General features: G+C 40.4%; 1 protein-coding gene across 2 annotated transcripts; it reads left to right on the top strand.

Moving 5' to 3' along the window:
• The first annotated feature begins 287 nt into the window (after positions 1–287).
• On the top strand, positions 288–15,362 carry atf2 (activating transcription factor 2). 2 transcript variants are annotated; one of them, XM_071531942.1, is made up of 13 exons: positions 288–320; positions 1,075–1,147; positions 1,236–1,332; positions 1,422–1,540; positions 1,650–1,775; positions 2,335–2,510; positions 3,013–3,127; positions 4,360–4,446; positions 6,464–6,518; positions 6,639–6,733; positions 7,627–7,833; positions 10,771–10,876; positions 13,342–15,362. In XM_071531942.1, the coding sequence occupies exons 2-13, from the start codon at positions 1,100–1,102 to the stop codon at positions 13,560–13,562; spliced, it is 1,452 nt and encodes a 483-aa protein (XP_071388043.1). In that variant the 5' UTR covers positions 288–320; positions 1,075–1,099; the 3' UTR covers positions 13,563–15,362. The 2 variants fall into 2 exon arrangements, with proteins under 2 accessions (XP_071388043.1, XP_071388044.1); XM_071531943.1 differs by lacking the exons at positions 288–320; positions 1,236–1,332 and having other exon boundaries at positions 1,123–1,147.
• The last annotated feature ends 8,571 nt before the right edge of the window (positions 15,363–23,933 follow it).

Raw genomic sequence — 23,933 nt, forward strand, 5'->3', positions numbered from 1 at the left:
GTAATTCTAATTTAAAAAAAAAAAAAAGTTTAATTACATGGTAGTGTATTAGCAGGGTAAAAAGGTTTGAATGGGATTCCAAAAAATAAGACGTCGGTCCTATAACTAGTAGTTACTAATAAATATACTGCCATGTAATTATTATTTTTTAAAATGTATCATTTAATTTCGTTAAGTACTACAACGAAAATAATAGTAAGGATACCAGAGTCTAACCTTGTATGACTGAATGTGACGTTTACGGAAGATCCCATGCTGTGCACTGCTCGCGAGATATTGGCACAAACGTGGGATTTCGAATCAAGGGTTGTGCCTGTGGGGTAAGTGTCCACATAAACTGATAGCGATTGAGTACAAAGCTGTTGTAAAATGTATCATTTCTTGGACTGCGAGGGACTTATGCATCAGTGCGCTGAAGTGGCCTTGAAATAAATGTTCACATTCCCTTTGTTTACAGTGATATTTAGATCTAATATGGCGACGGTGTTATCTTACCAGAGCTAGGGCTCTGACTATTCCCTGGAACCGACTGGAACAGATGGTCGCTCCTTCTTTACAAATAACTAGATGTGTTTTGCATGATGTCTTGCATGATCAGCTGTCATATTTACAACACACACAGCGATAAAGTGTTAGCGAAGTTATGCTCAGGATGTCATCCTCAATTGTTTATTTTGGCAAAAACTGTACAAAACGAATAGACCGAGAATTTAGCGTTGGGTAGACTGAGGTGTAAACAACCAAATCAAAGCAACCGCCCATCGCTATGCTTTGTCCTGTTCAAATTTCTAGCTGTACATTGATCCTGACCAGGAACCTCACACTTTCAATGCTATCATTCATCATCCTATCAGTTAGTCAAATTTCCTATCCTATCAGCTCTGTCTATTTACTGGTATTATTGTTATGACGGTACCATTGCTACATTTTTTAACTGTGATTCAAGAGCTGCTTTGTAAACACTTAACTCTTGACACACACACACACACGCGCGCGCGCATATAGGCACATAGTGAGGTCTTTGCGGTCTGACACTAAACTTCTGCATGAACTTTTCCCCGTTTTATTCCATAGGGTGACATAACAGGAATTCCTTAATATGAGTGATGATAAACCTTTCCTATGTACTGCTCCTGGGTGTGGTCAGGTAAGCAACTTCTCTGCCTTTATGAATGTTGTGATGTCCCGTTATTACAAGACAGGCTGTGTTAAGGACTTGCTCTGCCCCCATATAGCGATTTACAAATGAAGATCACTTGGCTGTCCACAAGCACAAACATGAGATGACACTGAAGTTTGGTCCAGCAAGGAACGACAGCGTCATTGTTGCTGGTGAGTGTTCTTGAAGTTTAGGGATTTTGCTTTATTAAATGCGTTTTAACCAATCTCCTTTTTAAGCTTGAGGTTTTCCTCCATTGCAGACCAAACGCCTACACCTACACGCTTTTTGAAGAACTGTGAGGAAGTTGGACTCTTCAATGAACTTGCAAGTCCATTTGATCATGACTTCAAAAAAGCTACTGAAGATGACATTAAAAAGGTTGTTGTCACTGCTACACTTTGCCAGCTGATCACTTAACATTTGTTTGTTCCATAATTAGCATCTCTGATCTGTTGTACTGAGATGATTTATTTTCTCTCTTGTGTAGTTACCGTTGGATTTGTCACCTCTTGCAACACCCATCATAAGGAACAAAATTGAGGAACACTCAGCTATGGAGGCGCATCGAGACAGCCCACTGCCTCATCCTGAATCTACTACAAATGACGACAAGGTAAAGGCTGTAAATGGGCTACTTCTGGTGGCAGATAGGTGAATGAAGAGTGGCCCACTGCTTCTGTGATTGGTAATTTACTGATTTTCCACATCCATTGGAATAATGGTATGCTTTTTCAGTTGATTTCACTTCAAAAGAATCTGTATTGTGCTTGACAATTTGACTGGGATTGTGAAGGAACTAATCCCTCTTGTATACCGTAATGATAAGACTTAGATCACATTCTGTGGTGGAAACACTGTGACTTTTATGTTTTAGCTTAATCATTCTCTGCCTGCCTTTAAATGGGAAAAAACACAATACTAACAGTACTGCACAAAATGATAATTCAAAAAAAGAAATCAGGTAGATCCATTTTTTTTTCTCCATTGGATATATTAAATGAATTTGAATTAATATGAATTTCTTTTCATGTGTTTTTCACTTTTTCACCTATTATTGGGGGAACAAAATAGGTGAAATATGGGCATCTTTTTATCACATGAAGTAATTTAAGTTAAGATTATGGTTTTCATTAAACACTTAATGCAGCTAAGGTCTTGTATGATGTTTTCAGGACTTATCTTTGCAGCCAACCTCACTGCCAACATCCACTATAGTCCGTCCTGCATCCCTCCAAGTTCCCAATGTACTTCTAGCAACCTCAGAGGCTAATGTAATACAGCAAGCTCTCCCATCGCCAACATCTAGCTCTGTTATTACCCAAGTCCCATCCACTAATAGGCCTATATTGTAAGTAACTCAAAGTGTTACTTTTTAAAAATCGTAGAACATTATCAACTCATCTTTTTTTTTGGTTTCTTTTTTACAATTATTTTTGTGCGGTTTTGTTTTGGTAAGTTCATATTTCATGAGGCATGTCCGTGTGTTGTTGATTTATTTGCACTCAGCAGCCATTTTTATTTATGTATTCATTACTTGGTTATTGTGACAGTGAAACAATTGTTCTTGTAGCAATATTGCATGAACATTTTGTGACAACACACAGTCTTTGTTTGTATTTACTTTGTCACTGAGTGAATGTGAATGTTGTTAAGTCTTATTCGATTGTTGGATTCTGCTTTAGTTCCAATTTAATTCTCCATCAGTTGTAGCTTTGTTATGCCATATTGTAGGGCTTTTATTAACCACCCTTGTCATCAGTCAATTTGCCATTGTTTTTGTTTTTTGTCTTTATCACAAAGTGGTTTGATTGGTATTTTTCTCACTGCTGATACTTTCTTTCCTCCTTCAGGCCAGTGTCTGGCACTTTCCCTGTGCTCTTACAGCTCCCTAACGGCCAGACCATGCCGGTTGCTATCCCAGCATCTATTACAAGCTCAACTGTACATATTCCAACTACAATCCCTGTGAGTGTTATGCAGTTAATATTCACTGTGCACTTCAGTGTATGTAAAATTTTAATGCAGTATATGCCCTGTGTGAAATTTATTTAAATTTATGTGAAGTTTATAAAATTGTTGTGTGATATTTTAGTGGTTATTTGATTAAAATCATCAGAGAAATCATCAAGACCGAGTAAGAAAGGCATGCAACCTTTAGTCTATGAAGTTATCCACTCAGTAAAACTGAAGTCACTCTCCAGTGTAATTCAGTCCCATTTACACTATTCTCACGTTCTAGTGATATATTAATGCCACTTATCTGTCTTGCTCTACTTGGACAGACTGAATATTTACAACTTTGGCACCACAGATTTTGGCATTCTATTCAAAGCAGGAGAGGCTGAGTGAACTAATGGACTTTCGAGTGCAGCTGTGTGTCACTGTGGCAAAGAGACAGGAGTTGGCTGAGGCATGGCAGGCTCCAGTCCAGGATACTTGACAGCTATTTGTCCTTGTACAATTTGAATCAACTCTCTTGATTTCTGGCAGAGCGGATAGATGATACGACTAATGTGTTTTGCAATCCAATTATAACTGCTGCCCCTGACAGTGTTTCATATAGGAAATATGCTGTAAATGAGGGTCTTCTCGATTGTTTTGTTTTTTTTTCTTCGCCCCCTATGTGGGAGCTTGTCTTGTTCACTATAGTCCTGATTGTCTGTGTGGAACACTGAGCAGCAGATGATTATCTCCTGATAGTGGCACAGCAGGGAAAAAACCTCTATCTTCCTAGTCTGTGGGGATTGGGAAAGCCGCTGACAAGTAAAGGAGGGCGAAAGGAGATGGAGAACATAAACCACCGCTGGGCCTCCCTTTCACTCGATCATCCCCCCCCCCCCCCCTCTCTGTCTCTCCCACCCCTCCCCACCTCCCTCTGTCTCATTGTCGGGCTGTGAGAGGAGGCCTGGCTCCGGCCTTCCGACTTGTGTCTCTCCATCCTCTCCGCAGCTTCTCTGTCCATATGCTCTCGCACAGGCAGGCAGAGGTTCATTAGCGTGCACACTGCATCTCCATGTGGCGCTGCCTCCACAAAATAACAGGCCATCCAACCTAATGAGGCTGAGATATGAGGAAACTCCGAGAGCCTGTGGTGTGTGTGTGTGTGTGTGTGTGTGTGTTGGGGGAGCGCTGCCTGCCTTTTACCGGGGAAGACTAATTTTCTGTGTGCTGGTCTGTCCCTGTGTCTCTGCTGTCAGCTTGTCAGACCTGTCACCGTAGTGCCTAACGTCCCCGGGATCCCAGGACCTCCCTCGCCACAGCCTGTCCAATCAGAAGCCAAGCTGGTAATATTTTCGTTTTTTTTCCTGTGAATTAAAATTTTTATTCCAAGCTCAGTATTTCATTTACCATCTAAGAGCGGTATTACGACAACCAAAATAATGAGAAAGCAAGACAAGAAGTAAGCTGTTGCTTGCTTTGACCAGATGAGGGAGCTAGTAACTTTCCTGCACATCTGGAATTTTTCATCTGGACTTTGTTTTTGAAATGGTTTTCAGTTTACTGATTCAGATGAATCCAGCTAGTAGAAGGCAGTATTTGATACCAGTGTGGTCAAAACATTTAAGAAATATTCCGAATATTCCTCAGTGGGGGCAGTGCAGTCAGGGGAGTCTCGTACCGAAGCCCTTCAGTATGAGAAGTGATAGTTGAAGGGCAGGGATATGAAGCGTTGTTAGGGAGATCAGTGGCAATGTGATGAAGCACGGATCACAGAACCTGTAAGTGTTCACAGCACGCTATGCCTGTGGAAATTAACAGATAAAACGTAGAGAGGAGGGGTCTGTGTCTGTGTGTGTGTGTGGGGGGGGGGCAGTGATTCTGATGGGAGGAGGGAAGGGGGAGGAGGGGGTTGTTGGGATCGCGGGGTACGGAGATGACAAACGCGGAGACAGCGTTGCGCTCAGCACGCTGTCACCGGGGCCAACCAGAGGGGGGCTTCCACCGAAAGCCAGCTGGGGGCATCCTGGCACCCGCTCGGCGAGGCACATTAAGTCAGCCTCACCCTGCATGGAACCTTTTGTTCAGCAGAATCCTGCCTGACCTGTACACACACACACACACACACACCACCCCACCCCCCTCCTTACTCCTGGTGCCTCCCACCACACTCAGCTCATCAGCAAACACCTAATGAGCCCACGTCAAGAAAACAGACCCCCGCTCAACCTGCCCGCTCCCCACCCCCACCCAGCTCTCAGGGGGCGCAGAGACGGCACTTTACAAGGACTGATGATGCTGCAAAGACCACAATAATGATAATTAACTTGCTGAATTTAGAAGATTATGCTGTTAATTAGTTGCAAAATAAAGATAAGTAATATAGTAGCAGATGGTTGAATAACACCCATGAGATGGAGGGTTATTACACTGATGAGGTTTCCATGGCAGAGATGAAATATGAATCTGACTGGCTTTTCCCTCCTTCTATGGGCCATTCCAGGAGAATAATATCTTGTTTCTGCCAGAAGAGCTTCTGGAAGGGTATTACACGATAAACTAATTTGGTAGATAGATTGGTCTGGCAAAGGTAGTTGTTAGAATAATGTGGTCCTCTGTTTTCCCATGTAAATGTATTCTACTCTCACTTTGTTATTGGTTGGAAAGGCTCATTCACTTTCACCTTGTTTACTCAATATTTGATGCTAGAGAATTTGGCCTGTGAATCATGGACAACAATCTGCAGAAATATAGTTTCTGTGAATGTGTTGTGTTAGTGTGTGTTGTATGTAATTAAAGTACTATTTAGCCTACAAGTCAAGTTTTTTTTTGCATTGGGGTTGTTTGGATTAGGATTCTCCAATGCATACTGTATGCTGTGAAAATATTAAAGTTCTATACCTCTGTTAGCTAGATAAGATGACAACGTAAACATAAACAAAATGGGTCTGTTAAGGAGCGTGTCTTGTGCATGCATGGGAAAGGGCCTTGTTTTGCCTTGTTTCTTTGTTGGGTAACTTCATGACTTTTCTGACACAAAAAGTAGGGGATTGCTAATCTTGCCCTGACAAGAAGGTAATCACAATTGGAAATCACAGTCATGCAAAGTAATGCACAAGCTCTGACAGCCAGTGGAAGTGAATTTGAAACCCTCGTTTAAAAGCCTAGCTTTTAAAGTCCCATTTTCAATTTCGCTGAACGACACAAGATAGAATAGCGTGGTAGTCTACTGTCAGTGTGACCTCTTCTTTATTTTCAACAATATTTCATTGCTTTATTGAATATAGTTTTGATCTTGTGTCAACCAGTAATTGTTGCATCAACATTCATGATTGTTTTTGCTGTGCTGAATTTTCTCCCCAGAAGCTGAAAGCAACGTTAAGCCAGCAGCTTCCTCAGGTAACCAATGGAGATGCTGGTGATGTCCAGAGCAGCGCTGTGACCCACACTGCTGCTCCAACTTCTCCTCCGGCCCCGACTCCAACCCCAACCCCGACCCCAACTCCAGTCCCTGTCCCAGTCCCAGTCCCAGTCCCAGTCCCAGCCCCAGCCCCGACTCCTCACCTGGCCACACCTGAGGAACCTTGTCCCCAGTCCCTTCAACAGCCAGCCACCTCCACCACAGAGACACCTGTGAGTATTAACACCTGCATTAAAGGCACAAGCTTCCACTCACTATGCGTACGAGTATTGCACCAGTGTTACATAGAAGAGACATTTATTAATTTGTTTAATAATCTAATCGAATAATAATCTAATCTTAGCCTGATTTGGGCAATCCTCCGACTATGTCATGTAAATGCCTTACTCTGTCATATAATAAGGTCATAATCGTTACAAGGATAACCTGGTTAGCGTACCTAGATTTCTGCACAATCTTTTGATTTACTTGGCCATGTAAACACCTTAGCCTGTTCATTCAGTTTTTTAAATGTGTGTCAAAAGACACAGACGAGAAGTTGACCCAGATGCTGATGCAATGTGTTTGTTTACATAAATGACAACATGAAGAAGAAACACGTGTTGCGGACTGCATGAGTACATAGCGGTGTCTTCTGTTTTCAGCTAACACTGAGAATGCGTCCTGCGTGCATTAAGGGTTTCTGGAAGCGCGTCAACACAATCTGACAATGTTCCGGTATTTTTCACATATCAAGATAGCGACAGACTGGATCTCATTGCATCGTGTCCTTCTCTGTGTAAACTAACCTGACTTAAATAATAATGTAAACCCGGATTATTTGGAGGAAAACATTTTACTGCGCGCCATGTAAACCATTTAATTGAACTCTCTCTATAGTGTTATTATTCACAGTAACTGTGTAGTTTTGAGTATTGTGTGCATGTAGCCATACACATTTAGTTATTCAGTGTTGAAATTACACTAACTGATACTGTTTGATTAGGTCACCATCAGAATACTGCTCAGCCACTTTCCTATGCGGCGTACTGCGTCGGTGTGACAGCAGTACATTTCAGATTGTGCTGGTTTAGTTCTGCTAGTTATTATCCTGTATCATGTACAGGCCTCCCCAGTGCCCCCTGCCCAACACACCCCAAGCACAGGAGGTCGGCGGCGCAGAGCCACAAGTGAAGACCCCGACGAGAAGCGGCGCAAGTTCTTGGAGCGCAACCGGGCCGCAGCTTCCCGCTGTAGGCAGAAGAGGAAGGTGTGGGTCCAGTCGCTGGAGAAGAAGGCCGAGGACCTCAACTCCATGAACGGACAACTGCAGGTACCCTTCACCTCTTCACTCAGCCCCGGGCAGGATAATAGCCACTACATCGCTCTTTGTTTTTGTGTTCATATGCGTGAATGTATCAGTTTGTGTGTGCATGCACGTGTGTTTATGTCTATTTATCATTGTGTGTGTGCATGTGCGTGCGTACACATGCTTTTCCCTTCTGTGGTGATGAAGTCATTAAAGCCGATTAAGAAGAGCTGCCGTGTGACAGCGGCAGTGTGTGAGCCCTTTACATCGATATGTCCCTGTCAATAAAGATGTATCCTCCAGATGTCAGCCGCACACAAGCGTGTCTTCGCTTCTGTCTCAGCAGTTTACTGAATGGCCTCAAAAATCTCCTAGGGAAAGGTGTCTTTTTGAACCTTCATTTCGCTGGAAGCAATTAGGATCTGATGCTGACAAGTTCGAAACAGTTCATGTAACTGCTGTCTCTGTTGATAAGTGTGAGCCGGGGGTGCGGCACATCGGTGTTCCAGACAATTAAATGAGATGTGGTGTTTATTTGCTCGCTGTCTTATTTGTCTGTGAAAGCAGAGAAAGGTGTGTGTGTGTGTGTGTGTGTGTGTGTGTGTGTGTGTGTGTGTGTGTGTGTGTGTGTGTGTGTGTGTGTGTGTGTGTGTGTGTGTGTGTGTGTGTGTGTGTGTGTGTGTGTGTGTGTGTGTGTGTGTGTGTGTGGTGGGGGGGTGGGGGATAGACAGCAGTGGAAGGGAATGGGTTCATGTCATTAATATCTGGTTCAAAAACAAGTTATCACCACTTGTCATGGGTGCACTAGCTAACACTTAAATAAATGTAGGTAGATGAAAGGGGTAGGAGTGATAGGTGAGTGAATAGGGTTACAAACAGAGAGCATTGCTGTTAACTACAAAGAAGGGAACAACATGTGGCAAAAAACTGAATGTCAGAGAATGAAAGTCTTCTCTATATGAAGGCATTAATCAGCGGCACAGTTTTTGTAAAAAAAAACTCATGCTGACATAGCCCAGCTGATCAGCGGAACTGCCTCTAATGATGCACAATTACTTTAACATCATCCTTAACTGGCTTTTTAATGAGGTGTCAGACCAGGCAGCTCACAGGGCTCCCAGCGTCACCCAAGGCCCATTTGCTCAATTTCTGTTAATTCATAAACTTAGAAACAAGTTTTAACTCCCAAAAGTCCAGATTTTCCGTGAATAAAATCATAAGCAGTTTTATGCTACTGTGGACAGGACATTGATGGTAGTGCCACTCCCATGGATTTGGCTTCTGATGGCAAATTTGTTATGTTATACATTTTTCTGTAGCATGTAACCGATTCGATAGCCTTTTGTAAAGGATGTTGGAAACTTGAGTGTGCATCTGTAGAGTACAGTTGACGTGGAGTAGAGGGAGAGTTTAAAGGAAAGCCTGTGTTTATATTGGCTGTACACCGCAGCAGTGGTAGCAATCATGGTGGAAGTGCAGTGAACATGGCGTTGAATACATGTGATACATACAGTCCTTCCAGCTGTGTTTAAATCTGTCTTACAACAGCTTGGCCCTGCCATCGCCAGCAAGGCTAAACAGATGGAATCAAATAAATTGGCTGCTTTTAGACTAATAGATTAAGCCACCCATAGTCCTTTTAAAGGAGAAGCGAAGGAGCTTAAATCTGCCATGGGGTGTTCCATGGGCCCCTGGTTGCTCTAAATCCAGTTAAAGTCACCTTCAGCGTAATGTGGCCCTCTTTTACGACATGCAGAAATCCCTGGCTCCCCCGGGAGCTGTAACGACACAAGAGTGTAAATCTCTGCAGCATCCACAAAGTTGTACTGACAATCGGAACAGCTCACCTCTGACAAATGTGCTGGTCGGTAGCCAGTGAAGGCCCATAATTATTGCGCAGGAACAACATAATTGAAAAAGTGCATCATACTTTATTCTGCATTCATTCATTATGTTGTTACCTTTCCCTGTGTCTGCTGTTTCTCATGGGAGAAAATATGAGTTTATCTGCAGTAATGTAGTGGTCATATGGGCTTCTTGTACAAAGGAGGTCTAGAGAATTTAACCCTCTGACCCCATTTATAACTGTCATTAAAGTCCCAGCGTAAATAAAAGATGCAGCTATGTGTCTAGGAAGGGTACAAAGCCACATTCAAGCGCAAGTGTGGGTATATGTAATAGCATTGTATTTCCACTTGTGTTCACATGTTGCTTGGGGTCCTGTTAAAACAACCTGAAATCAGACCTGAAATTGTGAGAGCTGATTACTATGGGGGAATTTAATTCAATTTTAAAGGATTGAGAAAATAGTACTCTTGGTCAATGTGATTGCTCCTAAAATTTTACTGAAATCGTTTTAGAAAATTGTACCTGTTTATGCATCATAACTGGATTTTTTTCCTTGACCTTGTATTGCATATTAACTGGATACTGTGTTCTCTCGTTTGCAGTGTGACAGTTGTATTTGTCGGTCTGTATTATTTGTGTCTCTTGTAACAATGTTTATGCTGCCCTCTTGGCCAGGTCACTCTTGAAAAAGAGATTTTAATCTCAATGAGACTTTTACCTGGTTAAATAAAGGATATATACTGTATATAACAAAGTTTAGATGCATCATCTATCTACATTGGAATTTTAATGCCAGGTTTACAAGTGATAGGCTTTTTACCACGTCATGGCAATAATCTTGGGTTCAAACGTGAAGCACCTTGTAATTAAAATCCCAATCCATTTAGAAGGTAGGTATGTTCTGAATGAAGATAGGCTTTCAACCACATTTAAATGCACGCAAGAGGGGTTGAAATCTCATTTTTCCATACTATTGTTCTTTTGGGAAAATCATATTTTGGCATATTTGCGCTGTATGCACATGTTCTCTGTGTGTATTTGCGTTATAATCAGACATGTATTCCAAAGTGACCATTTTATTGAGTGCTGTTGTCTGTTTCCTCTCTCTCAAAGAATGAAGTCACCCTGCTGAGAAACGAAGTGGCTCAGCTGAAGCAGCTTCTTCTGGCTCATAAAGATTGCCCTGTAACCGCCATGCAGAAGAAATCTGGCTATCACAGTGAGTAATGCTCCATTATTCTCAGCCCGGGGCTGCCAGTGAAATACTTCTAAAATGAGCCCCAGCTAACCACTAGAAGGACATGTCTTACTTATGGCCAACCTGAAAGAGCTATGGACATATTAGGCCCCTTTTTTTGAAAAACTTTGCTGAAGTTTAGATATTTATAGGCAGCATTGTTGGAGACAAACTCTCACTCTTGTGGCTTCAATGTCTCAGTCTTTTCAAGAGGCCACAGGTGGTATCCACAGCCAAGTTATTGTTTTCTCCTGATTTTACCCTAAATAAGCATCAGATAGGTAAAGGTAAATGTCTACTGTATGCTCCAAGAAGACCAATTAGAAAAGTTTGGGTTGTCCACAAATAGATTAAGAAGCACGATGTCCTATTGCTGTTGTTTTTTTGACACCTACATATGGTATCTGCACTTGACGTTTCATGCCTTTAGCTTATAATCATATCTTTAGAATGGTTTGAATGTATGAGGAGAATCTGCCATATGCACCCTCTTAATTTAAATTTCCTGTTGTCAAACTGTATAGTGTAGTCTCCCTGCCAGGGCTTGTTCCTCACATGTTCTCATTTTAGAAATATGTCCTACCACCTATCTTTCTCTGTTCCCAAGACTGGGTTCTGTCAGCTCAGTTTTGTGGTCATAACTCACCATCCCTCTCGGATGAGCCAGTATGCAGAACAAGTACGCTCCAAGCCACATCTCTGCTGTGCTCTAAACGCCACCGCTCACTTGTATTGACAATGATTGCCTCCGAAATGAGTCCATTAAAGCAGCAAGCTTGACAAGACTGCAGAGCATCCTCATTGTGGGGTGGCCACCAAGCTAGGCTGTTCATTATGCATCCCCTATTGCTAACCATCCCACTGACACACGTCATGTGCATTATGGGACTGATGGCTTCCAGGCTAGAGTGGGCTGTCATAGCCAGGCCTCATTTGGTGTTGTCTGGATTGTTTTTAGCAGGATCCACAGATGAATTGGGTCATCCTTCTCATGCATTTGCTGAGGATGTCTATCCTCCCTTTCTAGACCTTTGTGAAGGATGACATTTGGAGCTCTTTTTACCCTGGTGGGAAAATATAACCTCATCCAGATACCCTAGTACATCAGTTTGGCATACTGTTGACAAGTGAGGTAAAATTTAGATGAGCCTAGATGGAAAGCCACATTACTGATAATGTGTGAGAGGAGAGAACAGGCATGACGGAGTGTTACATTTATTTGTAAGGTAGATTATGTTATTCTGACTGCTCCATGGCCTTTACTCATGTAAAGGCCTCATCAAGCCCTTTATTTTCTTAATGTTACACATCCCTGAGGCCCCAGTGCCCTCCAGACCTGTCTGGTAATACCCTTCATCGTCCTGCCCAGGCGCAGCGATGGCAGGTGGGAGGAAATTACCCAGCCTGCCCCACAAACAAGCCAGAACATGCTTTCACTTGGCAGACCAAGCTGTCCATCTGCTTACGGTGAAAACCACATCAGAAATCAAGAGAGCAGAAAGAAGCTTTGGCTGCTGAGGGAACCAGAAATGTTTGGTATTATGATATATCAGCCAGCCACCCCTTAATGTCATTAGGAGTAATAATACGCACATGAACATGGAACAAAACCCCAAGCTGATTTACTCTGAGGCTGACCTTCTGCTGGGAGAAATGGCAAGGCAGTTTATAGTGCTTTGACATTCACTTGCACTAAATCACATGGTCAAAGTCCAGTCCACAAGAAGGCAGACGATGCCTCCATGTGTGAAGACATTTTAAATGCAGTTTTATCATAGCCCTTGCTATCAAATCTGTATTTCACATTCTCAAATACCAAACCCAGTCATTAATTACAAAGTGCCATTTCAAGTGACTTCATATCATTAGCAATATTAATTATCATAGTGCTCCTTATTCCTTTATGAAACAGAGCATGAGAGTAGAGTCTCTTTTTTTTTTCATCGGGATCCAATTAATTCAATGCAACTGCCTAACAGCTGGTGGCATTTCGACTCCAAGTCTTCCCTACTCTCCAGTGTGAGCATCATTAAAATCAGGTGCTGTAATCATCTGTCGCTGCAGTAGTTGGCAAGCTAACAAAAAAACAAATGAGAATGCAGTTAGGGATGGGAAACACTGCCACATGCCCCAGAATGTAATGTACCCTTATGATGTGGGTTTAAATTGACATTGGAACTTTAATTAAAGGAAGGGGTGCAGGAATTGCATTATGGGGATTAATGAAATGGTTTGCATACACCACATGCAAATAGCTGTTTTACATCCTATTAGGCCTACATGAGAGTACTTCCCTAACCCTTCCTGGAATGTATCGGGTAAATACAGTTTACTAAAATGGCCCATACACCATTGTAGTACAGCAGTATAAAGCAACCAAAACTTTATAGTGATATGAATTGCTCTAGTTCTAAACGCGCGCCTGTGTGTAATCTTTGCAAATGCAGTCACTGAGAAAGAAGAGAGCTGTGAGGAGATGTCGGTCCCCAGCAGCCCCCAGAACGAGGCCATCCAGCACAGCTCCGTCAGCACCTCAAACGGGGTCAGCTCCTCCTCCATGACCCCTGCCGTCTCCGCCCCGGCCAGCTCCATGGCCACATCGAACCAGAGCACAGAGGAGAGCCAGCCACAGAGGGGCGCCACCCAGTCTCAGCCTTCGGGGAGCTGATCATCCCCACCGTGCCCCGGTGTTACGCTGGAACGCTGTTGCCTCTTCAAGCTCTCTGACAAGAGGGGAAAGGAATTCTCTCTCAGCTTCAGTTTGGACTATACCGTTCTTTTTTGGTTTGTTTATTTGTTTGTTTGTTTGATTGCTTGGTTTATGTCTGGTCCATTTTGTGTGCTTGAAAGGCAATGTTCTTGAAAATGCAATGTTCTCTCTGGAATCGATGAAGATGAAAGAAAAGGCACTTTAAGTGTAACGGTGAAGATGTAAATACAAGGTTCTAAAAATGTTTTTGTCTTTGTGTGACTTATTTATTAATCTTATATATTTTTTTATTTGCCTTGTATGAACAGCATAAAGGTTAATCAGTGAATTGTTAATGAGACCTTACCAAAGTGTGTTGTGGCTCATTTGGAATTTGTTTGCTTGTTATTTTCATGACCTTTATAAGCACTATCTTTATGATGGAATTACATAAAGAGCGGTCACTTTTATAATTTGCTTTTTCCATTTTGCACATTTTGAGAGATGACGGGTTTACCTTTTTTAGAGTTTGACTGTTCACATGTTAAGTACTGGCAGCTTTTTAGAAGTAGATTTGAATACTGTCACGTTACACAAATGTAAATCGGATCAGATTTTAAATTGACAACTTTTTCTGTGAGTGAGTAGTTTGGCTACATCAGCTGTAGTTGCATTGTGCGGTTTGAATGTTCAAGGTTACCTCTGCTTGTAAAATAGTCTTAAGGAGGTAGCTTGGGTAGAATTGTGTATTTCATTAACATTCCATCTGTAGTCTGATTGTTCCTGAAGCAGTGATTGTAGGATTGCAGTACATTTTCCATTACTCAATCATGTTGATGTTGACTTAACTCTGTGCCATTAATGTTTTGTATGAATTGCTTACATTTTCAATGCAATTTAGATTGAGTTGATCGCTATTCTCTCAAATTAAGGGTCTCGTACATAAGTGCTTGATAGAGGAAATATCTTGCTTTTGTATACTGTCTCTGCTTATTAAGTGACTATTAAGTGACTGTTTATTGCTTTAGTGTCTGACCCAGAACACTTAAGGACATATTGCTGTTTTTCCTTGATTGCAATTCTATATGACATTTTTAGAAAGCATTGTAAATAACATCATTAATGATACATTGTATGTGATCTTTCTAGGTGTTATGTACATTGTTTTTTATAGAATAGTCTGGATTGTGTAGCTGAGCCCTATTGATCAGATTTATTCTGTTAGCAATTAAAGATTGACCTTAAGAATCATTCAATCATTAAGATGGGCCTCTCCCAGACTCAATACATTGTCATGTAAAATCTGTAAAAGCATTCAAATGTGAACTGGAATCACATGCTGCTCCGCCATTCAACAAGTAACCTAAAGAGGATGTATATTAAAGTAACACTACTGCTTGTAAGAATTGTGAACATTTGATCATTGAAATAATTGTAGGATGCAAATCACACCATGGAATCAATTTGCCTTTTCTCTTAGACTGTACTGGCTTACTACTGTGTAGTTTTATGAGAAGCTAACACATTGTTTTCTTAAAATATGATTAGTTGTTTGTTTTGTTTTTTACTTCTATCACTGTTATGTGCTATCTGCATGGGATAATAATTCTCTGCGAGAATTTAACTGTTTATCCAATAATGTCTCAGTCAGATAAATATCATTGAACAAGTTGTTTGAACTTGAGTTGTGGCTCTTAAGTTTATGAAAGCTTTTGTTATTTGTTTTACCTCAGCTTAACTGCTTAAAAGGGGTGTGATACTGTGTTGGAAGTGAACTTGTAACTTGTGAAAGTTCTGTATAAAATGCAATGAATTGATAAGATGTTGTAATAAACCTTTTAATATCTCTTTAAATCCATTATTGCTTCCTTTTGATTCTCCATCAGTTTGATTCCATCAGAATATGAAATTAAACTATGAATTCTTACTATAAACTATAAACCACTGCAACATTTTATACATTATAAACATGATTAATAGGTCAAGTTGAATACTCACCACATGCTGTACCAGCTACTACAGTAGAACAGAAAGTAACTGACTAGCATCTGACATCAAAACGTGTACTGATTTGCTGAAGTGCCTTTATATTGTAACTCAGTGACTAACACTGTTGCCGGTGAGCATGAACATTTCTTGTGGTGTATTCTGCCACCTTGTGGAACATCTGGAGTTGACTATATTTTCGATGGAGTGAAACATCAGTCTATCCCAATAAGCGAGCAGAGAACATGAATGATTGTGCATAAATCAAAATAATTCAGTAAACACAATGCTTTCCCCATTTCATTTTCTATAAGAGTCATCCAAGTGCAATGTGCATTTCAGTTTGCTGACAGTAGATATGAAGCATCCGTATTATTTGGAGTGCCAGTTGCAATCAGACATCCCACGTGTACAGAAGATACTATATCCTAGTTAGTATAGTACACTGTATTATTACTATGGTATACACTATATTATTCTAATGAAAGCTGAGTATCCAAAAAGCAATAATTGTTTACATTAGGTGAGTAGTGAGGCTCAGAGCCAGCTGCTTGTTCAGCCTTTTCAATTATACTGCAGCAGGACCGAGGATGCAAGACTTCATATAGCAAACTTGAATCATTTGTCTACCTTTCATTCTTTACTTTTATTTCTATTCAGGGTCATGGGGGGCTGGAGCCTATCCCAGCATGCATTGGACAGATCATCAGTCCAGCACAGAGCTCACACACATAGACAGACAAACACACTCACACCTATGGGCAGTAGAGTCTCCCACTCAATTGATTTGCATGTCTTTGGACTGTGGGAGGAAACCCATGTAAACAAGAGCAGAACGTACAAACTCCACACAGAAAGGAATCAAACGCAGCACCTCCTTGCTGTGAGGCGACAATGCTAACCTTTGAACCACTATTTGTCTTCCGATGTACACAAGATATTGTTGAGGGCCAGTTTGATAAACCGAGATGTGGTGCTGGTGAAGTAGCCCACTGTGACCCTAAATCACACATCAGCTCTTTCATAACTGCAGTACTAAACAGGGAGATGCTGATAATAGCTTCTTGGCTGTAGGTGTATATATTGTTAACTGGGATCTAACAGGGAGACCATGGGCTGATTTTGAGGGTTCGGCATACTGTTATGACCCTAAAATGTCACACTTGTGTGCATTTATGATTATCTCAGATGTAGTTGTATTCATAGTTAATTTGTATGTCTTCATTGTTGCCAATGGTTGGCTTTTACAGCCATGTTCTGTCGGTCGTAGCAACTGCTCTTGAATTGACTTGTGGGAGTGAATCGCTGTTTATTGCACCCAAGTGTCGCCCTCTACGGTTTTCAGAACACCTCACAAACATGTTGGGATACCTATTAGTGTCCCAACAGAGCAGTCCTTTTGTGCAAATTATTCTCCAGTGGTCATCCTATGGTTCCTCATTCAAACTGAATGAGTTAAATGACAGAGGAGAGCTGCTTTCAAATTCCCTTTGACAGTAGGTGTACGAAACCCACAAAAGTGAAATCCTCAATTGCTGAGGTTAAATTGTCGATAAGACAATTAGAGACCTGATGAGAGTATAGTAACAGGATGGAAGCTTCATAATCTCCAACATATGATTTCCATTTTTGTTTTATATTTTTAGTAACTCTTTGAAAATATGTGGGTCAATCTTAATAAAACATGTTATCAACACAGTTAATTCAACCTTGGATTTTAGTTTGATTATTATCAAGCAATATATATATGTGTATATATAAATATACATACATATATTTATATACACACACACACACACACACACACACACACACACACATATATATATATATATATATATATATATATACACACAGTATTTGAATTCTGCAAGAATTAAAAAAAAAAATCCCAAAAAATACATTTTATATGTAAATGTATTCCAGGACTCTAAACTAATCTCATAATTTTCTAGACATAAGGACTGAGATGTACTATACACTGTATGTATGTAATTGTATGACAGATTTTTTTTGTAACATTTATTTATTTATTCTTTTTTTTTTACTGTTTTATATTGTGATGTATTCTCTGGAACTAATTTACAGTACACAGTGGGCCTGCTAATTAATAATAATTAAAAAAAAAACTCTTCAGAATGTTTCTTAATAATTATTTCTGTGGTGAGAATATACTGCTCCAAACTCTGTCTATAACAAAGTCAGTGCAGTTACAAGTTGGAAAACTGTTTGAGCCATAAGGCAGAAGATAAGCTATTACATCAGGTTGGCATTTTGTGCTTACATTTGCACATCCAATAATACTAATATTCTGTGGTCCCCACGTTTGTAGAAAATAATGTTTTGTATGTGATCTCAACTAATTTTGTTGACAATACTCACAACTGAACATTTTTCTGATCAAATCACCAGCACCAGCGCTGAATGTCCAGCAGGAGGTGCCACATCCATACCTAAGCCTGAAATGGAAGCGGCCGTTTCATTCCTTGTACTCATGATAACATTATTCAAAATATTGTTATGGGGAATCACAATGCCATACCACTTCAGGTCTATTTATGAAGAGGAAAATGTTTTTTAAATTGAAGATTAATTGTGCAACACATCATAGAGTATTTAAATCTTTACTAGCTCAACCTGTGTAATTTCAACCTGAGAGTAAAACAACTGGAAGCCGTGAGTGTGGTGGTATCATAATGTATCGTAGAAAATAATATTCTTTCTGCAGTTCAGATATGTGTTGTTTCTTACCCGTTGCGGAAACTGAATTTTCCCCACAAACTGCACACTGGCGCTCCCTCACAGAGCCTATCTAGGGCAGCCTTGATTAGCTGCTGATCACAGAGGGTAGAATTGTAAATGTTAATATGTAGGTCACACATCACTTGTGAATAAGAACTCTTTCCACCCTGATGCTACTTATTTATAAAGCTGGAACTGAATGCTACAGTATCTCCCTGCATCTTTGAAGTTATAATAAATCAAAGGAAAAAAACAAAACAAAAAGGAGTGAAGCATCACTCTGACTTATTCCACTCTTCTTCACCACCTCCTGCAGACTATTAATTTTGATCGTTTGATTAATTAAACTCCCAAAGGTAATGGCTGTGCATTATTCATTATCCATCCCATAATGATTTTAATCTTAATTTGATGAGGTTTCTGTTAATGTTCACAGAGAAGCAGACATCTATGCCCAGGTTTTATTTGTATAGCTGTCTGGCTAGTGGTGAGTGCTGTGGCAGAAAGAAGAGCCACCCTTGGAGTCAGCAGTGTCCTCTGTGGTAGACAAGGAGAGGTTGGGGGAAAACATTAGATCCACACGTTCTGTTTCTGAGACGAAAACCATAGCAGTGAACTTGCATCGCTTGCCAATTCCAGCACCAAGCAGCAGAATGCATATTTCAAAAAATTAAGAACTGCATATGGATGTTGAACCATCACATACGGCAAAGCCTAATTGGGAAAGAATGGTAACAGAAATAAAGATGGCCAATATATTAGTGGGGTGTCTTCTTTTCTTTGCCCTCTCCATAAATGAGTGGGATAATAGTGTAGGGCTGATCTGCTGACAGGAGGCTGCTCCTGCTGTTCCCATAATTCGACAGGTATTACGCCTTGGCCCTTAGCAGTCTGCCTCAGCAGATTGGCACTTAATTAGGCAAGGATTAAGGCCAAACAGCCTCGTTTACGTGAATTGTATCATAAATACAAACTGGCTACCCTCTTGCTGGAGGGGGCGTCAGGAGTAAATTTAAAAAATGTCTGGGTTGCTAAAAAAAAAAGATGCTCCAGGCCTTAAGCTTGAGGTTTTTATACAATGAAGGCTTATTCCCCCTGGAGAGGTGTGCTGTTTTTGAGCACAGGCTTTAACCCCTTAAATCCAGAGAGACAGAGATGAAACAGCTTGATTTACATTTAATTCAGATTATGTAAATATGCCGGTTGTGTCCCAAACCAAACGTACGACACAATACACCCTGCCTGCAGCACCCAGCAATGATAGCTTCTATTGTTATTCAAATTTGAAGGAATAAAGTACTTCTTTCATACGTGGTCCAGGCTTTAATGGAACTCCTGATGAGATATACGTTCTGTCCATGTTACACATAGTGATAACCTCTTATTATTTCCAGTTGGCAACCAGCACATACTATCATACAGGGTCTGTTTGCTTTTACTCTTGATTGGAGGGTGACTGGGCATGGCATCTGGCTCTGTCACCAGGGATGTGCATCTATTTAATAGCATTAGCTAGGGTGTATCAGCTCAGCCATCGCCAAGCACACCAGTGGAGGCAAATCCCCAGTGGGCATGTGCACGTGCATGGACTGAGCACAACCCTGCCAATCCCTTCCCTGGGCACCGTCTCTCCCCGATGTGCCTGGAGACACCAGGATGTCTCCTCTGTTAGGCTCTGCTAGCATTAGCATGCATGAGGTTCTGTTCACAGCAGTAGGCCTGCTACTGTATGTATGAATTGTAATCTATATTTTGTTTATTCTGTTAATTTGTTTATGTTCCATTGTGTTATTATTTAATCTTTGTTTGTCCACTCTTTATGCTGACGATACATGGCTGTATTTGTTGGTAAATCCTAACAACACCAGTAGCCTTGACGCTCTTAAAGATCATCAAGCAGACATTTATTGTTGGATGTCTCAAAATGTTCTGCAACTTAACAATGACAAATCTGCTGTTATTTTTGGCCCTTCAAATGCATCTTCTATAATTCAAGACAATTTTGGAAGCCTAGCAACTAACATCAAACCGGCTGCTAGAAATCTGGGTGTCATATTTGATTCTGCTCTGAATTTTGAGCAGCAAATCCTGAACAGTTGTTCAGTCTTGCTTCTATCAATTAAGAAACATCTCTAAAATTAGATCATTTCTTTCCATTGTTGACCTGGAGAAAGTCACACATGCCTTCATCTCATCAACATTGATTACTGTAATTCCCTGTTCTTGGCCTCAAGCGGAAAGACAGGCTTTTAACTAGAACTAAGAAGAGATCGTATTAGTCCCACCTCACACTGGCTTCTAGTTAATTTTTAGATTGATTTTAAAGAAATAAATGGCCTGGCTCCATCTTATATTTCTAGCTATTTCTATTTCAAGCTTATTATTATTATTATTTTATTATTATATTTCAGAGCTTTATTTCCTCATGTGCAGAAGCATAGTCTTAGATCAGCAGACAAAATTCTTTTGACTACTCCAAAGGCCAGATTAAAGGATAAGGCTGGTGTTTTTTAATGCATTGCTTACCGTCAACAAATCCTATGAAAATAACAAAATCAACAATGCGTTTGCTCTACTCCTGTTACTTTCTGACTTCCCAAGTACCGTTTTTAGCCGTCAACCCGGAAGTCTCCAATTGTAAGCTAAAAACCTTGAAATACAGCTCACAAAGATATAGTTTCAATTTTAAAAATCGCTAAATGTTACCACGAAAAGTCAGGCTGTTGTAGTTATTACCAAATCAAATTCAAACGGGAACAAATTCTTCATTACGCCAGGGACTATTTTTGGTGCTACGGAACTACTTTCCTGAGATCACAACCGTGTTTACAGCTGGCTTATTAAGTTGTTTGAGGAAACATCGTTTTTCATATATTGTGTTAAACCGTGGGAGTATGAAGCCCTTGGAGACTGTAACTGTGATTAAGGGCTATACAAATAAACTTGACTTAAAACCAGTCACTATAGACAGTTGTTCAGGTGTGCTTGACTTTCTAGTGCTGCCTCCAAATTTAGAATGAAGACCAGAGACAGAAGCTGCTGTCTTCTCTGTTGGCTTTTTACTTTCTTTGTTCATGCTTTGGAAGATAGGTGGATGTTTTAGGGGCCAAACTCTCTTTGATGTTTGTTTCTATTTCATTATGCATGAACAACCAACAGATATTGAATTATCTTCTGATCTCAGCATGAAGACTATTTATTTTTAAATGATTTCAGAATTTGCAGTTGAGGTGCCTGTCTCCTAAGTGAAGTGTTGATTGACCTTGCTTTAACATGCTTACACGGGGGAATCTTCACTAAATGCTGATCAGTGCAAAGCCATATTGATTTTCAGACACTTCAGCAGGGATCTAAGCATTGATTTTATTTAGAGTGGTGTCAATTAGAATTAATATTAAGCAAAAATAATTACCACATTTTTATGCGTTGGGTCTGAAGTTTTTTATTGCATAATTTTATGATCATTTCTATGAAATGCTCTTCATTTCGTATTCTACATATAAAATGAGGCTTTGACTGTGCTCTGCAAGAAGCCATAAAACATCATCAATGTGCTCTTGACATTGACTTGCATTACTGTGTCGACCCTCATGTCTTCCCCCCCACCCCCCCGAACCCCCCCAAACCTCCATCCCCCCCTTTGTTCCCTGTGCTCTGACCATTGTTACTGATTGCTCCTATATCATTGTAGGCACAGTTGTGTTGATTTATTGGCTCTGCAGCAATCTTGATTCCCCTCATTAGCTTCTTCATTACCCCGTCGATCATTTCATGGTGTGCCATATTGTACATCGAGTTTTATTGAGCCGGCTCTGGGAACATTTTTGAGGCCAGTTACGATCATGATAGATTCCTTATTTTCTCTCATTTGATCTACAGTTTTTATTCACTTTGATGTCAAAGCTAAGCATTTCAAATACAATTCAAATATCAATAGTTTTCTATTTTACAGTATAGGCCATTTTGTTATATTTAATGAGAGGGCTGAATGCAAACAATTTTGAATAATCTGAATCTTCTGAATATGAGGCTGTTTTAATAAAGGTTTTACTCTCCCATCCATTTCACCATAAATTGTAAAACAAATCCCACTCAATATTCATTCAGCTAATCGTTTACAGTTGGCCATAGTATGGATGGGGGAAGGGTTTTTACTTCTAATGTGATGCGATGTGCAAAGTAAGCAGCTTTCAAAACATCCGCTAATGACCCAGTGCCTGCTCTCTATTAATTTGTTCACTCATTATCAGTAACAACACACTGTGCTCCAAATTCAAGGTTAAATGCAAGGTCCCACATCCTTTGATAGCATCAGGGCAGACAAACAAACTGTTGTCTTCTCTGTTTAGCCTGTTTCAGTGTTTGGATTTATTGTAAATATTTGCACTACCCCACTGACCCCATTTCTGAGTGATGCTTGGCTCCACTGCCTCAAAATTTATGTGGCAATTGAGTGACTGGTGCTTAGACAGACCGTCATTTAACCTGAAGGTCTCAGGTTCAACTCACTGTCATGCTTGAAGTGTCCAGCTATGTTTAAGTGACCTTGGAGGAATGCATATACACAGGAGAGTTTCATGTCTGTGATTCAAAGAAATGTGCAAACCAATTTATAGTGTCACACTTCAAATTGCTGAAAATGTGATTATTCCAAAAGGTGTGGCATATCAAATCAATCATAACACTCTGTGCTGTTTTATTTTCCGACTGAAAAGATATTTTGAGAAGTTAATAAATATATTTTTTCTTTAAATTAATAGCCATAATGAGTCATATGAGTGGGCCACTATGTGAAAGTATCTACAATCTCACTTCACACTCTATTATTGTGCTACTGTATTATAATATTTATCATGAGCCAAGGGAAATGGGCAAGTTCATTTTGTCACAACAGCTGTATCTTTCAATTTCTACACCACTAACTCAAGTCAGTTACCCTTTAATGGGATTTCCATAAATCTACTAAATGGATTTAAAGACAGCATTGCCCTGATGTGGATTTCAGAAATCCTGATGTGGATTTTGAAAATTTGTTCAAGATGCACACAATTTGACAGAATTTGTTACATCTCAGTGAGCTCCTGGTCCCACACTCATTTTCTCTAACAATTAAGTAGGGGTTGATCTTGGTGAAGTTAATGGGATTACAGAAAAGGCTGCTAACCCAGGATTTAACTATCAAATGTTTAAGAGCAACACTGAGTTAATGAGGGCTCCTCTCATCACACATGAAGGAGAGCGTGACTTCTATGTTTTATCTGATGACACCAGGGACTGTGAGGTCACTGGTTTTATTGCCTGTATTAAAGTCTGTCTTATGCTTCTCATGCTCATAAACTGTATTATCGAGGTCAAATGGGGATCCATTAAGTCTGTCTGACAGGCCTACATCGAGGACACAGAAACTCCTCAGCTCTGCTGTACCAGTTGTTGACATGGGTGTGAATCCCCAGACTGAGCTGTGCAAGAGGTCGTCATGACTTCAGGAGACGCATTGTTCCATAGCTTGGCTGCACTGCTACATCTGTCCCAGTTCTAAAAACAAGTGCAATGACATAGGGTAATAGGGTGACCTAATTAATTATCTATTTATTTGAATGTGAACTCAGCTCTCTGGCTCCC

The sequence above is a fragment of the Centroberyx affinis genome, unplaced genomic scaffold, assembly GCF_046629955.1.
Source record: "Centroberyx affinis isolate AG114_WGS23_722 - 3 ecotype Tasmania unplaced genomic scaffold, CSIRO-AGI_Caff_v1 ptg002149l_1, whole genome shotgun sequence".
Lineage (NCBI taxonomy): Eukaryota > Metazoa > Chordata > Actinopteri > Beryciformes > Berycidae > Centroberyx > Centroberyx affinis.